This window comes from Siniperca chuatsi, linkage group LG16, assembly GCF_020085105.1.
Source record: "Siniperca chuatsi isolate FFG_IHB_CAS linkage group LG16, ASM2008510v1, whole genome shotgun sequence".
Lineage (NCBI taxonomy): Eukaryota > Metazoa > Chordata > Actinopteri > Centrarchiformes > Sinipercidae > Siniperca > Siniperca chuatsi.
This window is the reverse complement of record NC_058057.1, coordinates 9,371,837-9,394,670: the sequence shown is the minus strand read 5'-3', so window position 1 is coordinate 9,394,670 and position 22,834 is coordinate 9,371,837. Positions and strand designations below refer to the sequence as shown.

At 40.3% G+C, this 22,834-nt stretch overlaps 1 protein-coding gene across 1 annotated transcript; it reads right to left on the bottom strand.

Moving 5' to 3' along the window:
* Positions 1-7,743: 7,743 nt before the first annotated feature.
* Positions 7,744-22,749, bottom strand: selenoi (selenoprotein I). Its single transcript, XM_044168389.1, has 10 exons — positions 22,514-22,749; positions 19,769-19,837; positions 19,069-19,177; positions 18,301-18,375; positions 13,786-14,048; positions 12,290-12,398; positions 12,161-12,209; positions 11,890-12,070; positions 11,564-11,743; positions 7,744-11,265 (listed from the first exon to the last, which is right to left on the bottom strand). The coding sequence occupies exons 1-10, from the start codon at positions 22,568-22,570 to the stop codon at positions 11,158-11,160; spliced, it is 1,200 nt and encodes a 399-aa protein (XP_044024324.1). The 5' UTR covers positions 22,571-22,749; the 3' UTR covers positions 7,744-11,157.
* Positions 22,750-22,834: the final 85 nt, after the last annotated feature.

Sequence of the window (22,834 nt, the reverse complement as noted above, 5' to 3'; positions counted from 1 at the left end):
TACTCTGTGTGTGTTTGTGTGTGTGTGTGTGTGTGTGTGTGTGTGTGTGTGTTGGGGTATGGCGCATGTTCTGCGTGTGCCCAATGAGGACAGATTGAACCCACTGAGGTGGATACATCCCCCACTCCAGTTACATCTCTAGCTACTTAACAGTGATATGAACCAGTAAGCTCTGATACTGTATCAGACAAACAGACACATTCACACTGCACAATGGCAATACACTAAACAAGAATGGCTGGTTAACAGTCAACTTGCCAAGTTCAGTAAGCCTAAAGACGTACAAGGGCAGTTGTTTTTCCAAAGATTTAATGTTTTTCCAAAGATTTAATCCAGAAACCAATTCAGGTCATTTCAGTGCCATCCTGTGGCATAAGCTATTTAAATACATATTAGCACTCATGCAGGGGACCCACCAAAAAAAATGTAAAAAGTTTGTTTTGGATGCTGGAGATGTATCCTTGTCGAAACAAGCGTCCACTACCCTCCAGCCATTGAGAACTGAGCTTGGTCGGACTGAATCTGAATGGTGCATGTGCGTAAGAATTAGACAAACAAGGTATGGAAAATCGATTAATAACGCTTATTACATGGCTTTGTTGAATACTCGATTCTGATTGGTCAGTTACGGCATTCTACAGTCTGTTATTTCTACAGTCAGAGCAGACCACTGCTATGAATAACAGACCGTTGCTATGGACGCAGTTCTGACAGTAGACTCTCGAGTCCAATCATATCAATCCGCAGAAAAAAGTCCTGTGGCAAGAAATGTTTTTAAATCCTTTTAAAATCAATAATTTGGTATCAAATTATTGATTTCTTTAGTGAGTATCTGTGTAATAAGTGGGATAATGTAGAGCATTATCCCTTACATGTTGCACATCTGGATGTATCCATGGCTACTGGAACATTGCGTTTACATGCATGCTACAGTGAACATTGTCCCGTCAGAAGAGCACGTGCCTGTAACCGCAACATCAAACGGCGACTTAAAACATGTTTCCATGTGATCACAACCGGTTATCAATGACACATTCACTCTTGTGCTCTTTCACTCGGTGTCCTGACCAGTGAGAGAGACCACGAAATCAAAGCGAAGAGCAAAGTGAAAGTCAACCCATAGCTTACGAGTCAGTACATCGGTCTTGCAATAGCATACAGCAGTACTTGGAACCTGTTCTTTAATGAAGAGGACTGGGCAGAAGTATACCTGCCCATCAGGGTTAGAGCAAGCACAGGTTGAAATATCTACAAATCTACGTGGCTGTGAATGTGTGCTATGTGTGTTTATGTGTTATCGAGACAAAGAGAGAAGAGTTCATATATGAAAACTATATGCTGGTTTTAGCAGGTTGTCGAGGCCTTGTTTACTTCTGCAGTGGTGCGGATGCACAGAATCCTACTGTAAAGCCCATTCAGTTTCCTGTAGAGTTCATCTGTCTCTGGCTTCATCGAGGAACTGCTGTAACAAAAGAGTTTCCCCTCGGGGATCAGAAAAGAATTTCTGATTCTGATTCTGAAGCAATTCACAAAGTCTTATGGGAAATTTACTGGGTACTGGGTTGACTTTATTTCTGACTATCCAAGGATGTAGCTATAATAATGCTTTATCTTGAATATTAAAGAATAATAAAATTGCTCTCAGCTCTTTTGATGGTGAAAACTGAAGCATTTTCTCTCCATTTTCTAGGCCTCTACAAGTCATGTGTTAATTCAGTGAGAAAGCGACACCTGCACACTGACTCGGATAAAAACGTATCAGGTCAAAAACTAAGAATGATCCATCTGAGATCAACATGTTGTCTATTTAAATACATTTGTGGCTCTGATGCCATTCACTTACGCTATCTTCCTGTAACTCTACACCTACATGTGATGTGTGAAGGCCTATAATTGCACTTGTCAGGCCATTCCATTTGCATAGAATTGGAAGCTTGATATTTTTAGGACCAAAATGTTTTCATTTCTTCCCCTGGTCAGGTCAACTGACAATCAAACTTGTCAATAACTGTGTTATTCCAAAGCAGTGGCAGCAACCTTAGTGAATTCTAAACCTTCAGCGCCAGTGTTTACCTTAGCACACCTCTCCACCTACTTTCTCCTCTCCCGTCCTGAGACGCATTCTCACCTCTGACCTTCGGCTATCCTCCCGCTCTCTGTTGCTAATACGGCAGAATGCAGGTTAAGTTGCATTAAAGTTTCAGCCACTGTCATGCCCCGTTAGGTAAGACGCTATAGAGACGGCCAGTTGCGGTCACTGGGAGTAAGTCATGCATGTGTGTGTTTAATTGGGTTTGTTGGCATTATTGAAGACACAAAACATGCCTGGACATGTCTCCTTGTCTACTAGCAACTGTTTCTTCTGATGTTTGTTATTTTGGGTGGAGCTAGTTACTTGATAGAGAAGCCTCAGAACAGACAGACTTATATGCTGTTTGAAGATTTAAACAGGTCCTAAATCATCTGTCTTTCTTATTTCACCTTGACAGAGGCATGAGGTTGTAAATCCACATGATCTTCAGTCCAGTCGAGTACGGATGTGCACTCGCTGTACACCACTCGAGGTTGTAAGTGCCTAGTAACAAGGTATGTTCACACAGAAAGAGAAGCGAATTTTTAACTGTACACACGTTAGCTGTAAGTTGGCAAGCAATGGATGCACGGCCGCATGTCTGTGGGGGTGTGCCTGTGTTGTGTTCGGCTCAGACTCCAACTTAACTCAGAGCTCACCAAAAACTCCAGTTCTTTCTCTTATTTCCCTCCAGTCTCTCCTTTTTCCTCTAGTCTCCGTACGTTTATGAAACAGATTCATAAAGCCCATGTATACATGAATTTTTCTCTCAAGGTCAAACATTTTGTGTGTTCACATCAATTCACATCACCCCAGCAAATTTGTGTATAATCGTGTCTTTACTGACTTTGTATGCACTTGCGCCACCTCAATAATTCGCTTTGTGTTCTGCTGTGCTTTGAGCTACATGTTAAAATTAGGATGCTAACATGGTCGTAATGACAATGCTAACATACTGATGCTAAGCTGGTTCACCATCTTAGTTTAGCATGTTAGTTAGTTTTGCAAGTATTTAGTATTAAACCAAAGTACTGGACAAATTGAAACTTTGACTTGATGATGGTGTTAGATGAAAAGTTAAGGGGTCACCAAATTTATTACAATTAATCCTGAGGGAGACATGTATGTCTGTACAAAATTTCATGGCAATCTATTCAATAGCCTTTGAGATATTTCAGTCTGGACCAAAGTAGTGGACTTTGCCATCCCTAGAGCCACGCCGCTATCATAACAATAGAGATGTGGATGGAGTGGCAGCAAAGAAAGGCACTGAAAACTGACATACCCAGATTCCAGTCTGAAAGCTGAAACCTTCATTGGATGTGTGTGTGTGTGTGTGTGTGTGTGTGTGTGTGTGTGTGTGTGTGTGTGTGTGTGCACATTGTGGATGCATGACCATCCATGCCATCATTTGATGTATTGCATCTTAATCCCCGTGTTAATGACTGGTGAGAGATGTGTGCTTTGTGTTTGCTTTCTCGTAGAACAAATGCAGGATTAAGAGCCAAAGAGACAAAAGAACGAATGCACCTCTGCCCCCAACATCAACTTCTTTCCACATACAATGCATAGGAAAACCATGTTGTTATCGTATGATAAACCAGAACTCAGTTTCCTGAAAAAAATGCAAATGATTTTTGCCATGAAATGTAATTTGTTTGGCGTAATATCATCATTTTACACAAAGTTTCATTTGCTAATAATGATACTGATATGGAAAATGCATACTGGTGGTCACCTGGAGGCCATAGGGGTTACAGGTGCAGTGGTTATCGAATGAAACGGATGGTGTTATTCCATTAGCACTTCAATAGTCTTGGGTGTCCCTGAGAATAATTGCCGTGCCGATCACAGTGTTTGTGTGCGTGCGTGTGTGTGTGTGTGTGTCAGTCTGAGCCTGTGCTCCAGAGTGTCTGGTTTCTAATGATGGTCATCCATAATTGAGTGTCACCTTGCAGGGGGAGCGGTCCAGGGTGGCGCGGTGGTTAACTAGGCTCCGGCTGCCCGCCATGACAGTGCGTGTACATGAGTCACGGGGGTCAGCGTCGCACAAAACGTCCAGGGCCGCAGAGCAGCAACCCGAGCCGAACGCTGTTTAATTGATGCCACCTCTGATTAACTGTCAGTTCAGGATCAACACCAGCTGATTCACTAAAATACGCCCTGACCAGAGGGACACTGTGTCACTTTAACCTCAACACATGGGAGCTCAACCTTCACAGCAGGTTCAAAAAGAAGTTATCAGAAAGCGGGGGCGTTTATCTCGAGAGTGAAAGCTAGTTTTTCTATCAAGCTCCTCAAATTTTTCAAATATAAATTTTACTTTAAAGGGTCATTAGTGAATGAATTTGAGGAAAAGGTTCTTACAACTGAGTTTACCACTGAGATTGTCTCGTTTAGATCTTGCAAATGGCGTTGATGGCATAAGTCTCCTTTTTGATTGCGATTGTCTTGTGTAGAAAAATGAGACAATCCCATTGGTAGTCGCATGCATTGCTGTCCTTCACAGCTCCACTGGGGGGCGCCAAAGTCTAGCTTTGATTCTTTGACTGACGTTAGCCCAACGTTGCCTGTTGAAAGGGTTTTGGGTATCACTTTGTCATAAGCTGGCCTTTATAAAGGTATAAGTAAAGTCATTTACTAATACTTTATAGATCAGTTTTAAGCTTTTAATAACAACAACTTTTAAGTTGCCAACTTGTGAAAAATCTCTCATGCTGATGAATCATTGACATTTAAGTCATTAGTAAATGCTCATGGGTTTCTCATATAGTTTCTCATTTATAAGTGGTAATAAGTCATTTAATAAGGGTAATAACATACATGCTGCAGATACATGTTAAAAAATTCAATATTAAAGATGTTAAATACGTTTCTCACTTTTTGATAAGCCAACAGCTAAACTTAGTAAGTCCTCTGAAATTATTAATGTTAATAAGTCACTGATGAAAGGTTTTTAGACTTTGCTTAGCTGAATCTGTGTCCTCTTTTAAATCACCTCTCAAATCACACGTTTATCGTACAGCTATCCCTGACTTCATTTAGGCTCCCTCTTGTGCAATATGTTTTATTCCATAGTTTTTAGTTTCTTGTCTTGTTTTTGTCTTTCCTTTTCTTGTATTTCATTGTACTATTGTTGTTCTGTTTTGCTTCATGTCGTAAGGTAATTTGCTATTTAGTTATTTGCTTTTGTGTTCCAAAGCACTTAGTCATTTTGTTTTTGAATAGTGCATGATACTGCTATTTCTTTTCTGTTGTAAAGTATTCAACAAGTCTGCAAGTGTAAATATTGATAAATTATTAAAAACAGGATGAATACCCGCTTGATCTAAAAAGCATCAGTAACTGATTAAATAACCATTAAAAAAGTCATTAGATACAACTTATAAATCCTATATAAAGGTTGACGTATTAGAAAGTTGTTTCAGCGTTTTAAAGGAATACTGCACTAATGTGTTGAGTATCAGTTTGTGGCTTGCTCCTTTGCAGAGGAGCTAAACTTTGACGAGAATATGACTGTTTGGAGCACACTGAACATGCGGATCAACAACAGGAAAGTAGATCTGCTGCAGGATTTGTTTGAGTGGTAGATAGATAGATAGATAGATAGATAGATAGATAGATAGATAGATAGATAGATAGATAGATAGATAGATAGATAGATAGATAGATAGATAGATAGATAGATAGATAGATAGATAGATAAACTATAAAAAACTATAAAACTGGCTTTTGGAGTCTTTGGCAACTGTTCAGAATCAAAGCTGACGACAGCTTTGGTCGTCAGTGAGCGGAAAGCTATTCATATGAAGATAAAAACGTTAAACTCAAACAAATAAAATATCTCTAATGTCTGTACAATATAAAACTTGTTTGGCAATTCAGTATATGCATGTAAGTACAGGGAAATCTTAAAGTAAGGTTTCTTTAATGTGGGAAGAACAGTGGAATGACAGAAAACAAAGTGCTAAAAATGCTTAAAAAAAACCCACAATTCTCATCTACATTTATTTTAATATGTTGCATGGTGATCTTAAGTCAAAGAAAACATTTCAAACCCCGCTGCATTCGGCTGCTCCCAGACAATGAGCTGGATCACGAATTTAATGGACGAGCAAACCTCTGGCTTGCTCACAGCACATTGTTTGGATGAATCATTGCTCGATGAGAGTCATATTTCTGGATGAAAAAGATCCCGTCAAGATAAGCGACTGTCGTGATTGGCTGCCAACTGTTTTGACAGGCAGAACTCAACACCTACACTTTCACAATAGAGGGGCTGATCCAAGACAGACATGCTGGGCCTCCACGTTGAAACAGCATTGACTCAATGATATAGGCCTACAAGCCATTATAAAAGGCAAACTTGCCCTATACTTTCTTCCTTTGATGTTCTCTGGCAGTTACTCTTAAAGATTACTTGAGGATTTCTGATTTCTCTCTGTTTGAAAGTTTTCATTCGCTCTGAGTAAACACTCCCTCCTAGTGCAAAGATGATAAAAACAAACACACGCACAAGCTTTTGCTGCCAGACAAACTTGGAGGCGAGGAGACAATCAATTACTAATGAAGTCTTTAACAGAAAGCATAGCCACGTGAGTCAGAGGTGTTAAGTTCAGCACACATGTTCGCACTTGTGAAAAAGAACATAAAAATGCCAAGTATTGTTTTACCTGTTGTTTTAGAGGTGAAATGTGTGCAGAAACTTTCATCATTCCCAACCACTGCAACCATCATACATACATGTAGGCTACAACGCACTGTTCTGCAGCTCCATCTGCTGAAGGCACCATGTAGTGCAGGTTGTTTTGCTATTACAGTTATTCTCCATTTACCAAACAATGAACATAGCACCAATGTCGTCAGTAATGTACATGTTATCTTAGGAAAAATCTCAAAACAGTAACACCCCAGTGATGTGTGTGTGTCTCGTGCAGCAAAACCACAAGTCTGAAATCAATCATATTGATTCGTAGTATTCTGATGTGTCATCTGTACTATTATACAGTACAATTTACCCAGCAAGTAAGCAATATCGGGCCAGCAGCAGATTTCACCTGACTGCACAGCTGGTGTGATGGAAGCAAAGAAGTTGAAGGTTACTTTTTTTCCCCATAAAACTACATTGTTTTGTGAAACATAACAATTTTAACTTGACCAGAAGTCAGCTCCAGAGATAAACTGAACTGAAGGGGCCTTCAGATGGCTGAAGCTTAAGTACACAGTAAGTACTCGTATGATGCAGACTAAAACACACAGCATTTTTTAATTTTCGGTAGTTGGTTAACTAATAAAACAGTTGCTTAATTGTCTATGAAGGAGCCATTAGGGGAAGACTTCAGACTGAAGGCAATGACTGAGGAGAATCTACAGGAACTTCCTAGGAGGGTCAACTGAGAGCATTGAGGATTTTTGTAAGAAATGTGTGTAAGCAATAGAGAAAAACTAGATAAAAGTGAAATCTCATTGGTACCTACCACCTAATTAAAGAACAGTATCTGGAAACCAGGACCAGAGGCCTGGAAGAAATGTAATTACCTGACATGTAGATGCTTTACCAGTCAAAGTACTGAGTACATATGGCTCAAAGCTGGTCTCTGCTGGTCCCTAGTGGCTATTAAAGGAACTTTAGCTCATAAAAAGTTCAAGTTTTTGGCTATGACACAGTAAAGTGGTTAAAGAAAATTCACTTTTATTTGTTTCTGGACAGTCCTTTCTTTCACTGGTTAAATACAACATCACAAATAGCCACACTGAAGCCCTGGAGTGTTTGCCAGGGCAGCATTACACAAAAACTTAGTCACAATTTGAAAAGCTTAGTTCATTGATCCAGGGGGGATTAAGATTGTTTTCCTAAAAAGTGGCGAGTGAAGCTGAGGAGCACACTGTAAAATATGCCCAGAAAATTAGCTCAGAAAATTTAAAGTGTTATCCTAAATAAACCGATGAATTCACCTGTCGGCTGGGTGAGAATGTCACTCGTTTTATGGTTTGTTTGTTTCGTTGAATGGCACCCATTTTCTCACCCAGCTAACATTTTTTCTATGAATATGGTGTGAAATCCCTTGTTGCATTTAGCATTGTGTGCAGTGTTTGCGGCCTGGGGTGGAGGTCTTCACACCCAGAGCCGTCCCCTCTCCAAACCACCCCAGAGAAAAGACCTGATCCAATCAGCCAGTAGAGCAGCAGAGATGAGAAATGTTCAAAAAACTGTTGTCAGATCTAGGAAGTGCTACCTAGATAGTTTTGTAGCTTTGCAGGGTTTAGAGCTGACGATAAGAACACTGCTGATTGGCACCATCCCCTGGTCCTACAAGTTACCTTCCCCATGTTCTGAGAAATCAGCCATTTGTAGTTTAAAAAATAAAATAAAAATGAAGAAATCATATATGTATTTACACAGATATCCACACAGAGTATACACCCATACATTAACAAACTTGTACACATGGATCTGCACATATCCAGACAGTGCATGTACCCACCAGAAAAAAACAGTTCACCGTTACAGCGGCAAAATCTCAGTCACAGTTGTTCTCACATCACTACAATCTTCGGTCTCCAAATCCACAGATGCGGAGCTTCATTAAGAACGTCTCAAATCACATTTCAACTATTAGAATGTGCTTACGACTGCATACGAGCTTTCCCCAGTTTCAGTGCAGAGGTACCGCAAACCAACATGGGCTACTTTACTGGGTATTATGGCAGTAGAGTTGGATCTTACATTGTTTCTCCAAGTCACGATAGTACGACAAGGACACTACAAGGCTGTGGTCTAAATGTTCAGTGTTGCTCAATAACAGTTTATGTACAAAACATCTGGACAAGTGGTAAAAATGATCCACAAAGATCCAAGCGTATTTCTATAGTTTTCATCCCCAGTGTAATCTAATGTATCCTATGTATCTTTTAATCATAAAGTATCATCACAATTGTATTGCAGCAATCTACTGTATATGAGATGATAAATATTGTGACTTCACATTCTGACTTCACGTTCAGTCAGCTAACTGACAAGCACAACTCCCAATTGAATTTGCCGTTCACAAGGCGAGTACAAGGCTTTCCCAACAATTGGCGTTCTGGTTCATTTGAACAATTTTTCTTCAGAAACACTGAGACCCAGACATTGGGCCGATGGTTTAGCTGACTGGATCCATCTGTTGCACCTGTCTTTTGACAGGTAAAAGTGAGGCATGACATGTAAACCAGAGCCCCACCTGACTTTGTGGGCTAAAATTTTCTAGTTTGGTTTAGAACTACAGTTTAAAAATAATGGTGAAGAAGAATACAGCCTCGAGGAACACTTCATCCCTCTTGCTCCACGTTGCTCGTGTAAGTTTCAATCAGGCCAAGCTTGAATTGTGAAACTCTTGACCTGGGACTTCTCTTTCCTTTGTCAACAGATACTGGAGATTGGAAACAGGGGAAAGTCCTTGCAGATAGACAAGACTAGTCACTTTTCAATAGCAAGGCCAAAAGGAATCCCAAAGGGTTCGGTTACACACAAAATAACTTATTTCCTCCAAACTACAACCACAGTGACAAACTGTCTATGTTGTAACATGAAGAAAATGACAGATTTTTGCAATGAGAGGTGACAAAGATGATAAGTAAATCTTAATTGGCCTGGCAGTGAAAACCAGTTTGATGAAAAACCAAGTCCAGCCTGCAGCCACTACTTAATTTTCATCTTCACCATAGAAACATTGTTTGAATCCCACAGAGGAACAGTGTTAAACAGACTGAAAAACAAAACAAAACAATACACAAGTTATCTGACAAGCAGTATAAAAGGTGTGATAATGTGTGTGTGTGAGCAGGAGAGTGTGACGCCAGGCGATGTCGTGGCGTTTGCGGTGTCCTGTGCGACGGCTTGTTCCCTCAGAGTGAGTCCGTTCCATTAACGGTTTTTGAACGCACTCTTCATTCAAGCGCTGGGCAACTGAACCACAAACCACTGCCATGGCAACAGACAGACAAAAATACCAAATATGTGTATATCAAAAAAAATAAATAAAAAAATAAAACGGAACGAATCAGCATGAAGACACGACACCTCAGAAGGTAGGGAGAGCCGGGAGGCCAGTGCTCAGACAGAGGTCAAAGTGGAAGATTAGTGGAGTTCAAAGGTCAGAGGTCACCCTGGTCAATTCTTGTCCTGGTTAGTCAAAATCCAGCTCTGTTTACTCATGACAACCATCACCACAGAGCAGAATATGGAATTAATTAGAGGAAAATCTATACAATGTTTTACAGGAGTAGTCATAATTTTTTTAAAGTTTCATTTCAGTTAGAAAATAAAATGCCCCAAACCCCTTTACACATACAGTATATATATATATATATATATATATATATATATATATATATATATATATATATATATATATATATATATATATATATATATATATAGTTATTAACATACTTCACTGGGATTTCCAACTGAAAATCATTCGATGATAAAAAGGTGACCGAACCTTTAAACTCTAGACACAGCTGTGGATGTATGAGCCACATGTGGCCAGAATTTAGTGGTTTGGTCTGTTTGAAACAACACTACTTGAGGCATTCCTGTTAATATAATAAAACTTAAATGGCGTTTCCCCAAGGCATATCATACATTCATAATACTATGTGAGTGCAACTGTGTGTGTGGCTGTGTTTGTATTTGAAATACCGATATAAATTATCTGCACGAAAGCAGGATAATGTATGTACATATGTGTGTGTGTGTGTGTGTGTGTGTGTGTGTGTGTGTCTGTGTTCGCATGGCTCCTGTCCTCATGACTGAAGCACATTTCCTTAGGAAACAATTGCACCTCATTGGCTCAACTAAGTTAGCCAATCACCAATGACGGAAGCCAGAGCCCCTGGGCCCGCCCCATTGCCGAGACCAGTTTGGTTGGTTGGTTAGGAACATGTGTGCGTGTGTTGTGTGTGTGCGTGCATGTGTTTGGGGACAGTGGAAAAAACGGCCACAGTCCATTCCACTTGCAGTGTCCTCATGGATGGAGGGGAGGGGATGCGGTTTCCGTTGTGATGAGAGTGAAGTGTCGATAAGCGAGGAGGGGAGGAGCCTAAACCTCTGCTTCTTTCAAGCTGATTCGTTCCTCCTCCTGTCAGTCACTGTTGGGCTTCTTCAGGGAGAAGGCGAGGATGTTGAAGTGGCCGCTGAGCTGTTGTACCTAGCGATGGAAAAAAAACAACAATATTTTGTACACCTCATTCAAATTCATGAGTGGATTGTTAATTACTGAGCTTTAGAGATGCAGGTAGGTGGATTTTGGAACCTTCTGACAGAGTAGCCGTTTGCCCTTATTTCAAGTCTTTATGCTAAGCTAAGCTAACTGGCTGTTAGCTGTAGCTACATATTTACTGTACATTTTCATTTCTTTATTTCAACAGAGGTACTCTCTTGTGTGTGTGTGTGTGTGTGTGTGTGTGTGTGTGTGTGTGTGTGTGTGTGTGTGTGTGCGCTCTTACCACTGATACACCGTAGTGTATGTGCGCAAGTATAACAGCTGCTGTCCACAGATGCAGCAGCAGGGTCTCGTTGGTGACCACCCCGGTCACCGCTAACAACACCACCAGCGTCATGGGCAGCAACAGCCAGCTCAGCGCCTGACAACGCGTGTTACTCATCTGACATACAATCAGCTTACACTGGAAGATAAATACAGACATTCACACGGGAATAAGCGCACATTATCACCTGAATACAGATATTTATGTATTGTGTGGTTGTCGAAAGCACAAATAAAAAGAAGTGACGGTTTGTGTAGGTGTGTGAAAAATCAGCAGAGGCTCACCGTGATATTAGCGAAGGCTGTCCCCACCATGAGGTAGAAGATCCTGGGCTGCAGCTCGAGGATACTGGATGGAGAGTAGACCACCCAAATGGTGGACAAGACAAAGAGGAGGACGGGGGAAAGGAAGGGCAGGAAGGCTTCGTACAAGCTGCTATGCTTCAGAGTATTACTGCGGTGAGCTCTGCAAAACCACAGAGAGTGAAGAGTTCAGAGCACTGTGTGAAATAATAATGCTACGATATAATAAAACGCCAGTGAAAAGTTGACTTACTTCAGGACATTGTAGAGGCTCATGGGTAAGGTCACAGTGAAGGAACAGGCTGGGAAACGAAAGACATTCATTATTGTAGCTGCTTCAGCTAGTGAATGATTGTATGCAGAGTTACCAATCACAGCTCACCAATGATCATAAAGGTGAAAAGGTCTCTGTAGAGGAAGTGCCACAGAATTGGCTGGTACCATGTTTCCACGCCGACCACAGCAGTGACCAAGTAAACAAGAGAGATGGTCTGGAAGGAGACGAGACGCAAGGCATCAAGTCATTAGAAGGCTGGTGTGTCAAGGTGATTGTCCAATCATAGCTTAGCAACCGTAACTAGGCACAGCAAGTCTGTCAGGCTGTAGTAAGAGCGATACTCCCTATAAAAAAAGAGTTTGGATGTAGGTTTCTTTTTTCACCCCACCTTCTCCAAAACCAAAAATATGAGCACAAAAGTGTAAGAAATTGATTTAACAGTGTGTTTGTCTGCTCCTGTAAGCTGCAAAAAATAGCATGTCCAACTAACTAACTTACCTACAGTAGTAACCAAGCGTTATATACATTATTCTATGGGGTTACAGATTACGTTCAAAAAGCCCCCATTCACAACTAGCACATCCACCATCCGGTCCTGGATGCTACTATATCAGTGTAGGCTAACGTTAGTGGCTCTGTCCTGCTCTTTATTGGATTTGACAAAGTTTATATTCCAGCAACCTCAGCCAAACTCCTTATCCAAGACAGAGTTCCGATCGCTAGATACATTGGTTAGTCCTCATCCTAAGAGCCCTTTCTCCTTTCTGTAATGTTAAAAGAGAAAGATACTGCATAAATCTAATGTGTCTTGCTTGTCCAAGTGTGTAAGCTAAGCAGCTAAACAGAGTAGTGTTGGAATGAAATAAATACCTTTTTTATAAAGCAAAAATTGTATTTGAAAAACATTAAATTACATTTTTGCATATTATGCTTATAATACTAGAGCTAACTAGCTCTACACTGCGATACAAGAAGAAGCTTCCTCATTTCCATGTCTTCTTCATGGATCTTCAAGTGGTGAGGGATGCCAACTGGCTTGCCACTTTAGCCTCAGTCTCTCACCACGACATCATGTATGTAGCCATCAAGTGCATAATTAAGGTCCCTTTTACAGGGTTCTCATTTTAAAACCTGTCAGCTGCAAACATTACAAGGTCAGCGTTTTCAACCAACTCGTGAAGCTAACGTTAGCTAGCAAGCAACAGCTGATAAACCTGCTAGCAACAACTGTCATTTCAGCCAACAAAATCTACAGCGGTTGGTTAGAAATAAGAAGCCTGGTTTTATGTAGCTGTGTCTGGATTCAAAAACACATTGTTTTAAAAAATGACTAGGAATTTCGATGGTAAATCGAACAGTTTCATTGTAAACTGCATATGTGCCAAGCCAGAACAGAAAGCTTGACTGGCGTAACAACAGTAACTAATCAGAATCAGAAATACTTTATTGATCCTCGAGGGGAAACTCTTTTGTTACAGCAGCTCACCTTTACGTCAGTGCACATAAGGAGGTAGGGCTTAGCAAATGGTCAATTAGCTAGCTGTGTATTTCATCTTATTTCACATCTAGATCCATGTTTGTACGTTTGTATGTGTCCTTACCACTTGGCTGATGTCGTATCCCCAGGGCAGAAACAAGATGCCAGTGTTATATTTCTCCCAGTGAGACAGAATGAATGAAAACAGCACCACCCACAGGATGTAATACAGTGTGGCCACGGCCACGCCGCTTTCCCCACGTCCAAATATGGAGTAGACGGTGGCGACAAAGAAGATGCAGGCCCAACTGTCCAGGCCATGGTCAAACAGCTCCCCTAGTGGTGTGGAGGAGTTGGTACGACGAGCCTGTTTACCATCAACACCATCTACACAACAAAAAAGACACTGATCATTACATACAATAGATGTTTATGTGAACATTTATATAGGAACCCATAAACATACAAAGTGCTAAAGATTATCTTTTTTTTTTACGTCTCAGCTAAAGCCGCTGCCCTTACTCACATAACTGTACAAAGTCTTTGAAAACAGATACATTCGTGCTTTCCACCACTGAATTCACTGTCACAGCAACTGATCTGGACTACACTCATTTCATCCACACATGGAAGTATTCTGCAAACGCATCCTCATAAGAAACGCCATTTGGAAATTTGTTTTATTTCAGTGGTTCACAAAATGGTCAGCAAGCATTTAAACTGACTTTAGTCTAGTTCACAGAGCACAATCTACACATGAACAAACACACGACAGAGAGGGAATTTGAAAATAAGTCTGTAGTTATTTGACTGACTAGCAGCCTGAGGAAAATTTGACTTCGGCACTCTAAGTGAGCAAGCTATAGGCAAGTATAAAAGATTAAATTCAGTTCGCCCCTCTGGCACTTCTTTTATAAATCATATGAGCTTTGAAGGCTTAGTTAACATTTGTGAAGCAATGCTACAAACTGCAATGTCACATGGAAACAAAAACTCAAAGTCATGAGAGGCATTATTGAGGGGCTCTTGGTCTGGAAAACTTTGAAAACATATCCAAACATTCATCATGCTTGTGATTACACCTTGCTGTGTAAATACTGCTCTGTTAAAGGTGGGGTATGCGATTCTGGAGAAATCCAATACCATGACAAATACCATGATATAGAGCGAACGACGACACAGCAAGTAATGTAACTAATGTTAGCTAGGTTGCTGGTTAGCTTAGCTAGGTTGTGGGTTAGCAAACTGTCCCTACAGTTTCTGCTGCGAAGCGAACAGCCAGAGAGGAGGAGTTTCCCAGAGCCACCAAACCAGCTCCAGACTTTGGATTTCTCTACAGATGTTACCAACAACTCTAACTCATCTGCCTTGAAGTGCCCGCCGTTGTTTTTGCTCTATTTTTTGTATGTTTCAATGAGAGAAAACAACCGTTACAAAGTTGTTTAGCTCGATGAGGTGAGAAAAGTAGCGTTGGTTGCTAGGTAACAGACATAAAAGTTGATAAGTGATGTTGGATTTCCTAACCTGAGACAAGATAGGATGAAGTAAGGTAAGATATGATTCCTAAAGTTTGTTAGGATTCGCTTCTGTAATACCAAACTGGGAAAAATCCTGTTTGACTCTTCCTATCTTAACTTAAGACTAAGTTAGACTAAGGAAGTATCTGTAATACTGCCCCAGAGCACAACAATTTCCACTTCACATACAATTAAAACTGCTATAATTGACCACTTTGGGGCAGTGGAACAAGCTAAAAACACAACATTGTTATGATGAACGTGTCAGCAAATAGTTGACTTTTTACACATCCAGCAGACATGGAGCAACATGTCAATTTGGTTACTAACCACCTGGGATCTATTCCAGAAAGCAGGTTCATCAAACTCTGAGCCTATCCCTGAACTCTGAGATGGGTAACTCCCAAGTTTTCGGTTCCAGAACAGCTGATCTGAGTTAGTTCAATCACCTTTGAGTATGTTCACTCTGAGTTAAGGGCGTGGATGAGGACTATAAAAAGCATAATCAATGGAGCTCCGATACTACGATTCACTATGGCAACAGGTAAATAAAAGGCAGAGCCTCCATTTTAATCAAGTGGACGTAGAGATTAATGCACGTATATGTGGACTGTGCACATTTATCTTAAAAAAATAAAGCGCATGAGTCAAAGTGGGGAAAAGCATCAAAAGTTTAAGACAAAGTTTTATTCAGTGTTGTCCATTAATTCATCATTTACCAGACTTACATTTCCTTAATGGATGATGAAGTGGACGTATCTGACTGTGTATTAGACCATAGCCCACATTACATTTTAAATATATTTGTTCTGCTTTAATCTGACAAAACGCAGGGACCAGCAACTGAAGATGAAAAATGTAGTTGAAGATTTCAAAATATATAGATCAAAGACATAGACACATGATTGTAAGCTCACGATCTGATCCAGTAATAATGTCTTTAGTGGTTTGCACTTGAACAGATGTCGAGGTTAGACTACAGTAGATTTTAAACTGTAGACATCTATTTGGATCAACACAGCACTGAGCTTTATTTCAGCTACTTCAACACATGTAGTAAATCTAAACACAGTCACTGAAATGCTGTTAAAACATATTCAGACTATAAGCAGCCTATTTAAAAAATTCACTTTCAAACTACATTCTGCAGCTGCATCCCAATCTTGCTCACTCAGAAATATTAACATATAATCTTCAATATTATAGGAATGATGTGCCATCAGTGCGACCAATCACAGAGTGACAGAGATGATTATTTTTTGAGCCTATGTGTCTAAAGCTTCATACCGTTTTTTTACAATTTAAATTGAGATTACACATTATGCGCAATAAACATTTTAGTGGAACAAACTGACAGCTGTCTTGTGTGCAAAGTCACAGGGTTATAAAAACAGAAAGACATGCAGAGGTTTTATTCTGGGCGGAGGGTGACTTGATGCTGTGTAAAATTTGAATGTGAGGGCAAAAACCGCTGTTCAAAGAAATAACTGACAGCGCATGAAAGCGGTAACTTTAGATAGTCCTGAGTAACAAACTAATATCCAACCAGGATTATGATTTTGACATACAGTAAACGTCCGCTAACTAATGCGCTTTGATAAGCGCTTTGACGTGGACTGAATCAATGAGGCAATGAAACAGCGTGTCTGGCTCTGTAAGAGGGAGGAGACAGAGAAACTCAGGGTTTGTTGAAGAAAACCTGCCAGCGAGCAGGCTAGGTTCACAGAGTCAGTTACTGCGGTAACTGACCCAGAGTTTAAGTTACCTCTCTTTCTGGAATGGAAAACCCAGAGTTTCATCATTCTAATCTCGGGGGTTAACAAAGTCAGAGTTTTCACTAAACCTGCTTTCTGGAATAGACCCCTGATGAACTTAAGTGCAATATTCACTCTTCTTTAGCTCTGTTTTGCTCTCCACCAACTCCTGAGAAAAATATCTGCCTCGAGCAACCCCTTCCACATTACTAACATTCATGACCAAAATGACCAAAATCCGTCCCCGTTGTTAACCTGCTCCAAACATGCTCTGTGCTTTGTCTCGTAGTGGCGCTTCACACTGCTGCTTTTAATAATCGCCACGGTCTCAGAACTTATGAGACTTACTGGTTTTGAACTGGAAGACTGAACATGTAACAGTCTGTCCATTCTTGATTAAAAGCTCTGTTTCGGCTGTCTACTTTTCTCTTTTTAGAGCACGCCACGCGAAATTATTTCTTCCGACTCGTCTCGTCTCTACTCTCCCTGCGTGTGAACCTCACACGACTCGCGGGCTGCTAAACCACTGCTAGAAAAGCTGCGCCGGTTAAAATGGAAACGCTCTGCCAAATTTGAATAATTCTCAACAATTCATCAATATTCTCTACAGCAGACGGGGGGGGGGAGAAAGTGCGGCAGCAGCATGACAGAGGCCGGGTCAGAAATGAACAGAGCTTGGACCAAAAGTGCCCTTGAATGCTCATAAACTTTTTTTTTTTTTTTTTGCTGTTCTCACTTGTTATTTTTTCAAATAAAACAAATATTTGTGAATTAGAATTTTTTTGTTTTGAATTGAGACAAGTATTATGATTACTACACCCAAACCCACTACATCTGAAAACACATACTGTATGTCTTGTGTCTTTTTAAAACTCATTCATAATTATGTTCTTCTACATATCGGTGTATTTTTATTCACATGGAAAGTGTCCACTCATACCTTCATTTCAGTTTCTTCACTACTAAATTGCCTAGCAAACCAGTATATTCAAAAGATAATCCTGCTGATGGATTATGTAGCAATCCTGTTGATATTGGAATCTGTTTTTACCTGAGGCAAGAACTACAGAATTGTATATACCGCATAAACACTGCTATCACATTTCAACACACAACACACAGTACCTTGTTTATCTAAGGAAAATATGATGAAACAAATTGAAATACATCCAAACCTCCAGGATATCAGGCGCATTGTATTTTGGCAGAAGACATATGATTTTTACTAGTACATCCCGCCCCATACTGGTTATGAATAGAGTCCCAGAGTCACTGTACAGAATACATTCCATTAGGAAGAATTTCCCCTGAGCCTCTCAAAAAGTCTGCGAAAAACAACACACAGGGGCTGCAGGGGTTAGGACTCACCGAGTGTATAGGCCAAGAAGTTGAAGAGCCCCGCAGCAACCCAGACCCAACTAGGCACGTGTCCATGCCCTACAGCTGAGACACAAATAATGTAAATATGAAGCACACCACGCAGACACAGAGAAAAACTGACAAGCATTAATTAGCCGAATGAATGTTCACTTTACTAAAATTACCTCAGGGGTTGGTTGAAACATATCTAATCTAAAACGGAAGGGAACGCACAAACAACTCTATGGAATAAGAACTGCTAAAGAGCATATTTTTAGGTGAACCATTAATATGTGTTATTAATTTTGTTTAGCTATTCTTATAAGGATTGACTCCTGACAGCAAATATTCTTGTGGAGGACATTTTGACCAGTCTTTGTAGTGACTCTAGATGTTAGAGTAAGAGTCATGTCTGCCAGTGTATGCATTCTATTTGTGTATGTGTGCAAAAAGTAAGTAGTTATGGGACCACAGACATGATGGAACACAGTATCTTTACAGAAATGTGCATCAGTCTTTGTTTATATTCTAGAGATGTTGTTGTACATGTTAACAGTAGTAGCTCAGTGTGTGTGTGTATGTGTGTGTGTGGGGGGGGTGTAACGAGTTAGTAATTACCCTGAGCCACCATAGGTCATGAGTGATGGACTTTGCCTTTCATAAACAAACTCACCAACATACACGCCTCTGGTTTTCTCTCCATTTTCTAGACAGATCCCTCATGCACTAGACAAACACAAACAACTAGGTGGAAAAGAAGTAGTGCAGAGGACCTACCGGACGCAGTGAAGTCAAAGTCGAAGAAGGCCAACATAAGGAAATTCAACACAAGGAACATAAAGCCTGTAAATGTAATGAGGTTTGGAGCTAACCATGTTGGTAGAAACTGTTGAGAAAGAGATGGACAGAGACAAAAATATAGCAAATAACAGTTAATCAACATGCCACTTGTCTTGTCATCAAAATGTTGACACTGATTAAATAACTAGACAGTAATTATTGTTGTCACACTTTATGGACAGTTACATAACTGTTAGGCAGAGACGATTGTAGGGACGGGGACGTGAATTATGTAAAATGAACATCAGTTTTCAGTCAAGCAGAGATTAATGTACAAAATAAAGGCTTGATATACTAGATACGTAGATAAATGTGTCAGTTCCTTAACATACTGTTTACAAGGAACCCAGACTCGAATCTAAGAAATGAACAGTCTGTGCATTTTATCAAGTACGTGACTGCATTCAAAACAACACAGTATCTCCAAAGAACAAAACAAACTATTGCAATCAGAGACTGATGTGTTCTGACACAGGAAAAGGAGGAGATGGTGGTGGGTGAGGCTGTACTGTTACTGTTTCACAGCAGATGGATGGAAACCTCATTAATGATGTGTGCACACGCGCGCGCGCGCGCGCGCGCACACACACACACACACACACACACACACACACACCCCTGAACAGGTCTTTCTCACCTTCACCACAAAGTTCCAGAAAGGGTGCATGACGTAGACAGACAGGGGATTTGAGTCCACTGCACTGTACTGCAAAGAGACACAATTTAATCAGTCAGAATGTAATTATCAAACACAAACTGTTCATCTAATTTAGTTGTGCTTTTCAGATTTGATTAATTTCATCTCACTGCAAATGAACTAAGGCTTGTAAAAAAAGGCACATATGGCCCCACAAGTAACTTGTTTACTGGGTAATTTTAGTAGCCCGTCATCATGCAGATCAAAACAAACCTGATTCTAGTCTCTGTTACTTTATCCAGGCATGACGAACATGCGTGCATGCTACAGCGTAATGTACCTTCTCCGGTGTTCATACAATTTAAAAAGTGTATAGGTAGGGCTGCTTTGTGTGTGTTTTGTTATGCGAGGCTTTCCAATTAGGAGTAAATGCCACCTCTCTGATGTCAATCTTCTTTCTGTAGTTGATTTTGATTTTTCGATTTAGATCTCATTCTCACTCCTAGTTCCCTTGGAAGAGGACGGGGATCTGCATTTTCAGGTGACTACAAGAGCTTTACTTATTGATTTTCAACTGCACTGTTCTCACAAGAGCAGTACACTCTCTGGAGTTCAATTTAACCAATACAAACATGTGTTTACTATAAATATACTTAACCAGTTAATACTACAACAGCCAACCAAGGACACAGATTAACGCTACTACACAGCACTCTTTCTCATACGTACACAAGCTTGCCCTGGGTCTGCAAAATTAATCATCGAATACATTATCATGATTTCGATTTATAAAATAATCAATAATAATCGCTGATTACAGGCATACTGACAATACTCAAACCCTGGATAAAGTCATGATGTTGTGTAATGTCAACAGAATGTGTTCCTCAAATCAACAAGAACAACCAATGTGATTAATCATCACCACATATGCAAAAACAGACACTGTAACCATAATTCACACCCTCATCTTGTACAAACATGACTGTATAACACAGACACAAGTTACTTTCACAGCAAGGGAGGCGGCCATCTCTGTCTCCCTTTAGTGTGACTAAGGATGTGAGCGGCAGAAAGACGAATGACAGAAAAACAGAGCGAGGCCATCAGTGGAATAATCTTTCTCTCTCATGTGCTTTCCACTTGCACGTTTGTGTCCGTGCAGCTTTCAAGAACACAAACACTGTGTCAAAGAGGGCCACGGTCCTTTGATTCACTCCCATTTGTCATCCTCCGCTCTCCTCCAGCCACTGATGCTCGAGGCACTGCAGCTAACACTTTTAATTATTAGAAAAAGGTCTCTCTTAGCTCAGGGGAGCAGTTTCACACAGTAATCAAAGGAGGAGGTATTAGAGAGAGCCTGAATGATCTATGTTTGTGTCATATGAGGACAAAGAACATGACAAGGAAAATACAAAACTAAAGAAATCTAATTGTCTAAGAATTGTTGCTAAACATACAGATTTAAATGAATGAGGTTTTTGACGGCATAAAAATGCTATTGTAGCTCTTATTTACAACTAAACTAACAATACACAGTCTTAACACATGCGCAAAGCTTTAGATCAGAACTGCTTATATCGCTTGTGTTGCTAATACATATACAGTGCCCAAGTCAAATTAAATCCCCTATCAAACCGAACTGTCTTGTGCTGTTAGATCCTTGAATGACTGCCACTCCTGTTTTCTACAGTCCTCTATAGCCAGTGACAAGACAACAGACTCCTTGTATCTGTATTGCCACATTGATGCTCATCTTTATGGGAATTAACTGAACACTAAAAGGTTTGTGTGGCATGCAGAAGGGGGATACAGTTTTAAACAATCAATTTTATGGCCACTGGAATTCTTAGGAAAGTGATTTCACTTGTCAGTAGTCGTGTCTTGTCGGTGTTTTCCACCAGTGTAACGTTACTGGTTGAAGTTGGGTGGTTTCCCTTTACTTATGCATTACAGCAGCTAAATTTTTCTCTCTCTTCTGTGTTTGCAACATTAGTAAACGTTACAAAAATGGCCTGCTACACTAAAAGGAGAAAGACGGGCATGTCTGAAATGTGTGAAAACGCAAAGTAAAGCCTTATTTCATAGTCAAGCACTGCCGTAGTGAAAGAGTCACTAGCTAACCGTTAGCACATTTGCGCCAATGTCAAGTACGACGTGGTAAACAATGAGATTTCCGGCCATCACTTTCAAAGTAATAAAGTACTATTCGCGAACATTATGTCCAAACATTCACACATCTTTGGAATATTTAAATATTATTTGTTTTGTTTTATTCACCAGATTTATAATAGCGTGTATAATCTTTATACTATGGGGGCATAAAGTCAACCTTGTCGTTGGAGATAAATGTGTCATTGAGCAAGACATTGAATAAATACTTCCCATCTCCAAGGGTGCCTTTTAACGTTAGCTGCTGACCCCAAACTTGAACGCTACCCAATCAGTGGTTAGTGAGGATAACTCCATTGCAGGATACAATATACCAATAAAATGAACCTGAACAGATAATACTGCAGTTTACTAACCACATAAAAGACGATCTATATTGGACCACGCTTTTATTTTCTAAGGGACATTTGACCAGTATCTGGTATGATATTAGCTAGCTAACTCTGGCTACCTTCACACACTTTTTTGCCATGGAAGCACCCTGCAGATCGTGACACCTAGCTGTTTTAACAAACACAATTTCGACTCAATGGTTAGCCGCTAACAGGCTATTACAATCTAACATAACGATACCTTGTATTTGTCGAAGCCCGCTAGCTGCTCCTGAGTGACATATTCGTAAAGAGCCATGGTGGTACCGTCTGGCTCCACAATGAGATAAATGTATAGCTCTTCCTTCGGAAATGCAAATCCCCAACGTTAGCTGCCGATTCGAAATATCATCTAGCTTGGCCGCTGTCGTTCACGCCGGGTGAGGTGATGTGATGTGGTCGAAACATTTGGGCCACTCCTACGGAGTGCAAACACCCAGTTGACTGTAGCTCACTACCGCCGCCTCTGGTCTGGATGATTGCAAATAAAAGAAAGGGAAAAACATCATGAAATTCTGTCAAA